Source organism: Netta rufina (genome assembly GCF_964035555.1).
Source record: "Netta rufina genome assembly, chromosome: 2".
NCBI classification, from domain to species: domain Eukaryota; kingdom Metazoa; phylum Chordata; class Aves; order Anseriformes; family Anatidae; genus Netta; species Netta rufina.
In genome coordinates, this window is record NC_140124.1 from 146100212 (window position 1) to 146111347 (window position 11136).

General features: G+C 49.5%; 1 protein-coding gene across 1 annotated transcript in view; it reads right to left on the reverse strand.

Annotated features, from left to right (window-relative positions):
* The window catches only part of SNTB1 (syntrophin beta 1), a 115670-nt gene extending 104798 nt beyond the window's left edge, over window positions 1-10872 (reverse strand). The window contains exon 1 of the mRNA XM_084307005.1: window positions 10303-10872. Coding sequence (XP_084163131.1) covers window positions 10303-10864 — 562 coding nt within the window. The 5' untranslated portion in view covers window positions 10865-10872. The remainder of the gene's footprint in view (window positions 1-10302) is intronic.
* Window positions 10873-11136: the final 264 nt, after the last annotated feature.

The following is an 11136-nucleotide window of genomic DNA, read 5'->3' on the forward strand; positions in this document are numbered from 1 at the left end:
CCACATGTTTATTAAAATAGATACAGCACAGTGAAAGGCAAACATAAAACTGACAGAGGATCATTTTCAGTTTCAGGGATATTTTATAAGCTATCTCTCAGAACTTCAATTTATGGCTTCCCTTAATGGAGCCTTTCAGGGCTGATTTTAATGCGTTAAGTGGAAATTCCTCTAGTTTGTTACTGCAATGTTTTCTTTACGACCTGCCCTCATATATCATGTAGGTCTGGTTTATTTATACCAACAGCCGCTCATTCAATGGGTTGGGAAATTCTAAAAACTAGCTGCTTTCACTTGCATTCTTCCTGAATTAAAACGCTGTTTTCTTTTATTACTGTTTTGGCTGGACACTCCTCCAGTGTTCCACAAACATAAAGAAGACTGAAGTTGCTCTGAGCTTTTTTTTTATAACCTTTTTTAAGGCAGGAATACAGATTTCCTCCCTGGAGCCAGACAAGAGCCCTCTGTCTGTAAGCATCTTGGTACCAGCCTGCAATCTGACAGCTACCACTACAAAGAAGAGGCCTCCAAAAGCCATGAGAGCAGCAGGGGCTTTGAATGGATCAGCTGCAGCATCTTGCACCTTGAGGTTTGTCTGCAGGTTTACGTGCTGCTCATGTCTCTCCCTGCCGGCACGCTCAGGACTTCCTCAGCTGTTTGTAGACTTTGAGGTATGTGAGTACTTTGACAGGCTATTTACCTGAGCAGTATCTAATTTCTAGATGGGTTTAATTTAGGCAAAGCATAGTAATAACACCTGGAGCTCTTCACAAAGAACTTGCTGTCATCACTTGATTCTTTCCAGCCTGAAGCTCACTCCCTTTCCCTTGCACTAAGTATAGCTTCCTGAATTCATCCAACAGAGCTCGCAACCAGACACATCCCCGGCTCTGGAAGAGGTTTTCCAGCAGTGCAATACATAGGGCCTGCTAATGCAGTGCTGAATCGGTACAGCCCACAATGCTGACCTCGCAGAGACCCAGTGGGTACCAGGGGCACCGGATTAGCCCTTCCATGCCAAAGGGGTGCAACCACACTGGCCTCAATCCATGTGGTCCTCAACCACGTACAATCACAAAATCGTAACATATCCCAAGTTGGAAGGGGTCCACAAGTATTATTAAGTCCAACTCATGGCTCCATACAAGACCGCCCAAAAAACAGGCCCTGTGTCCAAGAGCATTGTCCAAATGCTCCTTGAACTCCAGCAGGCTCGGTGCCATGACCACTGCCCTGGGGAGCCTGTCCCAGTGCCTGACCACCTCTGGGTGCAGAACCTTTCCCTAACCCCCAGCCTGACCCTCCCCTGTCCCAGCTCCATGCCGTTCCCTCAGGTCCTGTCGCTGTCCCCAGAGAGCAGAGCTCAGCGCCTGCCCCTCCGCTCCCATCGTGAGGGAGCTGCAGGCCGCCATGAGGCCTCCTCTCGGCCTGCTCTGCTCGGGACTGAACTAAGAAACTTCAGTGCCTCCTCACACATCTTGCCCTCTAGACCATTCACTATCTTTGTAGCCTTCCTTTGGACACTCTCTAATAGTTTTATGTTCTTCTTTATACTGTGGTGCCCAAAACTGCACACAGGACTCAAGGTTGCTCTTGAGTCCACACCAGCACAGGGCATATTGGGACAATCCCTTCCACCAACCGACTAGCAGTGCCGTGCTTGATGCACCCCAGGGTAGGGTTGGCCCTCCCGGCTGCCAAAGCACACTGCTGGCTCATACTCAGCCTGCTGTGACCCAAAACCCCCAGATCCCATTCCACAGGGCTGCACTCCAGCCTCTCATCTGTAGATATATCCAGGGCTGCCCCACACCAGGTGCAGTATCCACCACTTCCTCTTGACATTGCAAGGTCGAGGCCAAAATGAGGCATGCCTACTGATGGGGCTGTTCATTACAGAGGCGTGTAAATAAATATATCGTACAGTATGTGTGCACAAATACATAATTACATTACACATAATCCTACAAGAATCTTGCTGGTTCTCTGGAGACACCTTTCCATCCCAACCAACATTCCCTGATGGAAATCATGTACCAGAGAAGTCTGCCACTGCATGAAACAGGGCAAATAGGTCAAAAGGGGCAGAGAATCACCATGGATAATGTGTTCCTTAGCAAACAATGGTAATTTAGAAACCTTTATTTTTATTTTTTTTTTAATGTCCAGAGCATTCCCAATAAACTGTAAAGACATTCATAACAAATAAATAAATAAATGAGCAGCAAGCACTGAAGGCAAATCCTGCTCATCTCATTCCTGGAAAATACTCCTGAACGTCCAATACTTAAATCCCTCCTTTGGCTTCAAGTCCGTGAGAGAAGGCTCCTGCTGGCTCCTGCCCGGCAAGAGTAAGACCAACGGGAAGCTGCCCGCTAGGAGGGCACTCACGTCATCCTCTGCCTTCCTGCCAGCCCCACCGCGGGCTCAGCCCTCCTGCCAGGCAGTTTTGCAGTGACTAAAGCCTGAACTCCAGGATAAACAGATAAACTCTCGCTGCCTGAGTTAAAACTATTAGCTTACACGCGATCTCATAAGCCACACGCTGCACAACACTAAACCTCTCCAGCACCTTCACCTTCATGCAGCTGTTTCTTGCTCCCCTTGCAGAATCAGAGCCAGTGACAGTCAAAACACAAGTGATAATACAGTAAATCATCCTGGAAATGGCTATTATTGAAATAACTATCATCTGACAAGAGCGGAGATATGTTATTTCCATGGTATATCTTTCATTACTCCCTTGCAACTACTCGATTATGTCAAAAGCCAAAATCTTTATTACACCATCAGAATATGCCTATGGCAAATGGAACATAAAGCATAACTAATGGCCATATTTCCCTGAAAGGGCACACGAGGCTGACAAATAGTCACATGAGGTCATATTATCTCTTGGAGCAAATCAGCTAAGTTGTGCCTCCTTTGCCAAAAGGGTATTTATATCCTGATACTGTTCCTTTTTATTCTTTTTCATTTATTTTTATGTTAGGATATATCCCTAACTTTCACATACTGGGGAAAAGGATCCCGGTTCTCAGATATTTACACCATCATGTGAATTTACACTAATTCATGCTGTTAAAGTGACCAGAAGCTATCCACAGACATCACTCACCTTCATGATGCCTGGAGCAGACTCGGTGCTCCAACACATCTGAAGATTTCAACTGAAACATCCCTGAGAACAGTGAGGAAATAAACAGAGCTGAATTTATACGATGACTTTTAGAGCTGCGCCAACAAGCATGACTTCCAGCAGTTCAGCAAAAAGCTGCATAACATTTTTAGAAGGAGCATGCCATATGTTAATCACTTCTAATCAGAGACAGTTTCTCCACGTCTACCGTTCTGGCTCATTTCCTTACAATTAAGAACTCCATTTTCCCCAATTGCTACAATACAGATGTGCTACTTTGGCAGTGACCTACTGTGTCGTGCCCTTAGCATAGGCGCAGCGAGAGCTATAACCAGTTCAGTAGTTCATGTTCTAGACAGACAAAATTAAAGCCAGACCATAACAGAAGTGTACAGTAGCAGCAGTCAGAAGTCCAAGTCTGCCAAACAGTTATTCAGAAATTATGTCCCTTAATTTAATTTGCATGATGGAACAAACCTAACCCAACAGCAAGGCAGTATCTAGCAGTGAAGCAATCGGAAGGACAATTCACAGTTGGTTAAACTTTTTGTAAGCAAGTTTGTTAACTTACAATCTGGAAAAAAGTACATTTTGATAGCTGAGTGGATGGTGCACAGACCAACTTTGTTTTTTCTCTCTGCAAGCAGAGCTAGCTAACAAACTTTTGCATCCTACTTTGTTACCCAGTGGTGCTGTACTCTCAGAATTTGCAGGATGCTGGATGCCATAATTTCAGTGAATCCTCTTTCTTCTAATATTGCAAGGCACAGAGGGTAAGGAATGTATTAACTAACTTTTAAAGCATGGAGACCAAGCCTCACAGCGCAGTTTTCTTGGTCCTGCAAAATAGCAACTGACAGCAGCCTATTTAAGAGCATGAAGCAGGCTCATAACCCTCCTTCCAACATGTAGCATGTGTTACATGCTGCACTCTGATTTCTAGAGCCCCCACAGTTTCTCACAAACTTCTCTAGCTCAAATTAAGCATGCATCATCCCAAACACATCTAACCCACTCCTTGCGGTGATGTTTCTCGAGGCATGTACTGAACTTTGCCACTCGCCGATGTTCCTTCCAATCTCTACAAAAAACTTTGTGCCTGTACCAAAACAGACTATTTATTCCTAATATTTCTAGCTGTTTCCCAATCTGCCCCAACACTGTCTTTCTCTCCCTGCTTGCCATTAAGTACAGATGTGCTGGCAAAGACCCTTAGCCCCAACAGCTTACGCTGACAGCGGGATTTCTTTCTGCTCGGCACAGTTTAAAGTTTGCTGAGGTGACACAGCTGAGCAAAAAGAGCAAAGCTCACTTCACACCAGCCAGAAGTGCTGGTGTCAAGGTGGGGGTCAGGAGGCAGTTAGGGAGATGAATCTCACTCACCTCCACCCATCATATCAACACCAACAAAACTGTGTTCTGTAGTACTCACTAAACCCTTTTGCAGCCTGTAATATGACAATGTAGTTAAAAGACTTCCTATGTTCCCATGAATCACAGCTACCATCCCTTCTTAACCAACTATTTTTCGGAGGTGCCTGAAGAATTATTTCGGACTTGAAAAGCCAGAGTCTCCTGTGCATTACCAGGACACCTTTGTTCCCATCATATTTTGTTCATTTACGTATGCTATTGCTCTCTTGAACTGCTGCTTCCTCCAATTTCCCCTCTACTGAAGTAGCTGTACCGATTCTAACAAGTAGCCATGGCAACATAATCTTGCAGAATAAAGTACAAAATAATCCTATGATCAGAAATCTAAATTAGAAAAACGGAATGGAAATAACATGTTCTTAAACCCTGGAAGTAAGTGACCACGGGAACAGATTACAAATAGATACGGTAAATTCTCCAACACTCAGGAACTCTGATGCACACAAATGAATGCTATACTTCAAGTCAAATTTACACATAAGTTATTACCACGAGAAGCTCCACACCATGTGTTATGAAGACAGTGAGATTAAGGAAGTTAAAAACAAACAAACAAACAAACAACCTTCCAACCCTACCAAACCTCTATCTGAAACTATCAGCCTGTTGGGATCAGCACCTGTCATCATGCTGCAAAGCCTGCTACGTAAAATTTCACAGCAAAGTTGCCTCGATTGGCCTGTCCCAAAATCAGACTCCAGTTTGTATTATGGGGATGCCCTGCCAGATCCCTTGAGGTGGACACACAGTGAGCACTTCCCATCCAAACCCAGCAGGACAGGGATGGGGACAGTACCATTCGTGATCCCATATCATTATCCACATTCCTGGGAGGGTGAGACTGCCCTTCAGCGAAAATTTTTACCCTGGCAAAATTAAAGTACAAATACTGTTTTATTAACTATAGTGAAAGCTTCCACTTTTTTTTATTTCATTCTGTCTAATGGTTTAAAGATTCTTCACAGAGTTATACCAAGTTTTTGGTTCAATCTTCCACAAAGGAATTAACGCTAGGATTTTAGAAAATGCTTCTTTTCTAGTGATGCTTAACAGGTACCCAGACTTTGTATGTGCAATCGAATCCCAACCCCCTCGATATATTTAATCTTCTAAGCACCTTGAAGGAGACAATACTAAGCCGTAAGGAAGACTGATTTCCAAGCTGGGGGGTGAGGGGAGAACCCTGCACCCGGTCCAAATAAATCCCCTACTGCCTTATTTTCTTTACAGTAACTGAGAAAGAGGGCTTGAACCAGATTTACTGCAAAGAGGATGTACTGATTCTTATCTGTGAAAGGTGATACGGACTGTCTGGACTGCTAAATTAGTCTGTAATCTAATCTAATCAATGAAAGACACATCGAGTGTTCCCACTCAAGCTTCCCCATCAGCTGCAGGCAGCTGAAACAATCCAAACTGAGATTCACAGGCACTGCTCAGCTCTGGTATGGTCGGGAACAAGATTACCTCCTCCTTTACCTTTCAATTTCACTTTCAAGCAGATGCGTGCCAAGGGCAGCTACATCGTCTATGAAATATGACACAGCCCCGAAGTACAAAGCATTTCCCTACCTGCGTATCTGCTGGAACAATACAAGCAAGCAAACAAACAAACAAACAGAGCGTTTTCCCCATACATTTACTGGAACTGTAAGGAGTAGCTATGCATACAAATTGCAATCACTGAGATTTACAGCTCTGATTGTACAAAGCAGTTGCATGAGGTAGGCACTTACGAAGCGTCCCGTGTCTCATTTTCCCTCTATACTTGCAAGGGACACATTTCCTTGGTTAAATAATGTATTTTAACCCCCCCAAATCTCTCGTTGTCAGTACTTTACTGAAAATAAAAAAGGACTGAAAGGCGGGCAGAATCACTTTTGTTTTGTCAAGAAAACATTTCAAAGGGATAGGAAGTATTGTTACAATTCTTACAGAGATATTGCTTGGAGAATAACACGTGTTACTGCAGTATACAGTACACCACGCTTTTCTTAGACTGCTTTAGATCTGTGGATTACATCCAAGAGGCCCGCGGAAGATAACTATATTTGTCCATATGCTAAAATTCACCATGCCAGTGGCTGCAGCTCCGTGGGCAATTTCTGCAAACCCAGGGAGACCGCAAGAGCCTCGTCTCACGGGAGCTGTAGCCGCTGCCTTGCAATTGTATTAGTTTAATTGAGAATTGCTCAAAGCCATGAAGAACTCTAGCAATGCCAAGAAGATGCTCTTCTCCTGCTGCACACCTGACACCACCATCCTCAGAAGCTTGTCTGCACACTTTTGGCAAGTCAGGAAAAGATACAATATCCAGCATACAAGGAGGCTGTCTTGTCTCTCACGTAGAAAAATTCTTTGCTTTATTGAATGCTGGTGAGAAGTTAAATCCTGTGTGTCCCAAACACCCAAAATCAAAGCCAGGACTACAAGCTGGACACTGGTGCTTGCCCTGCCCTTGCTCCCCTGCAGCCATGCCCAGGCTGTGATGGAAAGCCAGCAGGAAATTAAACCCTGGAGGCAGAAGAGGTCCACCCCTACAGATGAGGAGAGAGCAGTATTTCTTAGAGTGTAACTGCATCGTCATCACCACCTCTTGAACCTTCTGCCTCCCAGCTCCTCCTCTGGCAGAGCTGCCTGCTGCCTGATTTCCCTTCCACTTACCAAGTGTCACCTGCTCGCAAGGCACCTTGGCCAGTCAGCCCTGGAAGAAGGAACTGATTTATATGACTTTAGCTCAGTAGCTGGAGTGTACATGAAGGCTGTGACAGACCCATGTCCTTCAGGGGCGGAAAATGAGAGGACAGAACAACCCAGGATGGCCAATATCTGTTAGAGCAGGACCTCTCCCACGGAGCTCTGCAGCTGGGCCACCCTGTACCAGCACAGCTACTGCACCCATGCCACCCCCAGCCCTTCAGCAAACAATTTCCATTTCCACCAGCTCAGAGCCGGCAATCAAGGAGGCAAAAGGGGCAAGTGTTAAAATCTCGCGCTGCCCTGTGTGCAGACCGTCCTGTGCCCGTCCCCTCCAGTGCCAGCCCTGCCTCCCACGCAGGGGCACTGCCGAGGGATTTTCTGCTCCCTTCCTCCCCGCAGAGGAATGCAGGAGAGATGGCAGCTTAGTGCTGAGCTGGTCAATGCCTCGTTTCACTGAGCAAGCAGTTTTAGGAAGGACGCCGTATAACAGGGCTCCAGTGCTCTGACATGGGGTGCGCTGAGCCACGCTGACCGCATCTTCACTGCTGACAACCTCCAGCAAACGCACAACCCTAGGAGCCTTCCCAGGAGCACACAAAGCCCTAGACAATGCCAGGAGCCCTCTGTCTCCATCTCATACCCTTAAATCTGCCTCTCGTGCTTAGCACCTTGCCGTGCTTCTTCAATTGCTTTGAACCAAATTCAGCCTTTTGGCTCTGCAAGGCACGAGCACAAGTCTCAGAAACTCCCTAAAAATGCAAATGTCACATTTTGGCACTGGAAATGAGCGCTGGCAATGCACTGCTAACTGGAGGAATATCTCAGGGAGGAACTGTGCATGTGCTTTCCCCAGCCCCAGCACACAGAGCTTTTTGTAACGCAGAACTCCCCAAGAAGTCAGGAAACAGCAAATTCCTATAGTCCAGAAGGCAAGGAAAACCAAGGTTCTCCCTCTGATACTTTTAAAGAAAAAAGAACTTTTGGATATTCCTTCCTCTAGTAATAAAAAGACCATTTTAGACTGTGCTACGGAAGAAAGAGCTCATAAGTGAGAAACTGAATCTGAGAGAGTTGTTTCCAACTGCCTGCTTACACAAAGCACTCATGCAGAGAGGCTCCTGCACCTCCTGGGGCAACACTGGGGACAGTCCTGAGTTTGGATCCTCTGCTAAAACAGCGAGAGAAAGCCAGGACAAAATACTGATGTCAGTGCCTGAATATTTTAACGACACACAGGGATGACTACTGACACAGGCTCTCGATTTACAAATCACAAATTCCATTGCAGAGACAACCACTGAAACACATCAGCCTACACCTCCACGGAGCAAAGAAATGCAAGGAAACCGCTGCAGTGGCCAAAGGAGTGGAGAGAAGGAGGGTGTGAAGCATCCCTGCTGAAACAGCTTCATCTTCACTCTTTCTGGGAGCAAACCTGGGTTTTTGTAACAGGCTCGTGCAGCAGCAGTGCGTTCAGGTGCTGTTATTGCAGGCACTACACGGAGGGAGAGCCCTGCAAGCCCGATACGCACTGCATTCCTCGTTAGATCACACCACAGGTCAGCTGCTGTCTGGCCTGCACCCCAGGGAGCCCTTGTGCTGTGTAAACAAACCAGTGGCAGAATTTAGACGTAACAGCTCCATTCAGACCCCAGCGAGGAGTTCACATGAAGGCTTCGCGGCTGTCTCTGTACGTGGTTCAGCCAGCAGGGAAATGACAGAGTTTGGCCATGCAAGCACAAGGCGCACAGAGGGGGGATGCAGCAGCCCTCGGCTTGTTAAACCCTCACCGGGCAGGGATTCAGCCCCAAGTTTTCCCTGCAACATGGACAACACCAGTTTCTCAGCAGACGCTGCTGCAGATGAAATTTGCTCGCCTGCCCTCTTTACTGCACAGACCCAATTCTCAAGCTTTTCCTGTAACTTTCTGCCAGAGTTGGTTGGCTGCAGCTGATGCTCAAGCGCATCCCCTAACCAGCAGCAGTGCTTCCCTCCGCTGCTCCGAATAAAAAAAGAGACACACGTGAAACAACGTGTGGTGCCTAAAGGCATGGGGACACTGAGGCAGGAGCACCCAGGGGCTGGAGGAAGGCGATGGCAGAAGGGACGGTGCAGCAGCACACTGCAATGCCACTGACCTGCAGTTAAATGAACTTGTGGGCAAATATGGGATCACTTTATCAAACCCGTGCCAAGGGCACTGCTGAAGCTGCTCATTCTCTCAGGTCCAGCAACTACGTGAACCCCGGGGAGAAGACAAGGATAAGAGCATTTGTGAACACCTCACCCCTCATGAGCTGGGTGTCCTGGGGAGCTCTGTCCTGTTTCTGCTCAGCCCCTCGCCAACAGAGGTCCCGTTTTGGGGTCACCAACCCTGCACTCCTCCCTCTCGTGCTCCTCACTCCACAGGCGACTTTGAAGCTGTTTGTAAGAACAAAACCACCTCGGTCCCCCTTGAGAAATGAAAGCCCGCGCTTTTTGGGGCCAGTTCATGCAGGGCACTGCCGGCCCCATCCGAGCCTGCTGCCCCCAGCCCTGCAGCCAGCAGTGGGGCAGTGGCAGGGGGTGAGGAGGAAAGCGGGCTCAGGAGAAGCCCCCTCAACCCCTTGCCTTTGGGGCTGGGGGTCTCCTTCACCTCTTCAGCCTCCCCCTCCTCCTTTTTGGGCTGAAAAGAAGCGAGGACAGGCCAAGTGTGCATTTGGGGTGGGAAGGGGGATGCGGACAGGCTCAGAGATGCCACGACGTGATGGAGCCCCCACAGTGGGATCAGAAACTGATGGGGTCTGGAGCTCCTCTGCCCAATCCTTGGATGGGAAGAGGATGCAGGGCTGAGACCCCAAAAACCTGCCGTCGAGGGGGGAGCCCTGCGAGGCTCGGGGGGAGATGGAAACAGGCTGGAAGCAGCCTGGACGTGCAGGGTGCACGGAGCCATCCCCCCCATCCCTCCTCCACCTCTAGGGCGGCCGAGCCGAGCCGAACTGACCCTTGGCATACCGGGGGACCCCATCCAAGCCCCTTTCGTCCCCTACCTTCCAGCAGCACCTCCTTGCCGGCCCTCTTGAGCGCCTGCACCGCCTCGTCGTGGGTGGCATCCCGCAGGTCGGTGCCGTTGACGGCCAGGATGGCATCCCCCACGTAGAGCGCCTGGGTCTGGTCGGCCGCCAGCCCCTTGAAGATCTTGCTGATGAGGATGGGCATCTTGTTCTCCTTGCCCCCCTTGATGCTGATGCCCAGCCCGCCCAGCTCCTGCTTCAGCACCTTCACGCACCTCTTCTTGTTGGACACAGCCTCGGGCACCTGCTCGGGGGGGTCGGTGAACGCGGTGCGCACCGCCGCCGGCCCCCCCCCTCCGCCACCACCGCCACCACCACCGCCGCCACCGCCGCCCCCTTCTGCCCCTCGGCTCGCCGCCCCATCGCCTCCCAAGCCGTTGGGGGCCGCTCCGTCGGGCCGCTCCTCGCCGCTCAGCACCAGCGCCTCGCCGCCCAAGTTGGCCAGCACTTTGTGCCAGCGCTCCCGCACCAAAACTTCCAGCCAGCCGCTGCGCTGCGCCCGGCCGCCCCCGCCGCCGCCCGCCGCCGCTACCGCCATCTTAGGAGCATGCTGGAAACGCCGAGTGAATGCAACCCGGTTAACCCCCCCCGGTTAACCAACCCCCCCCTCCCCTACTCTCCGGCACGGCTCGGCTCGGCACGGAACGGGAGCCACCGGACTTGAGCCGGGGGGCGGTGAGAGCCCGGGGTGGGGCGAGGAGCCGCGGCCGCCCCCCCGGGGCCGCGACGGGGCGGGCGCACCTGGCGGCACCGCCCGCAGCTGGGGAGAGGGGGAGAGGCTAAAAACGCGAAAAACGCGAAAAACGGGGG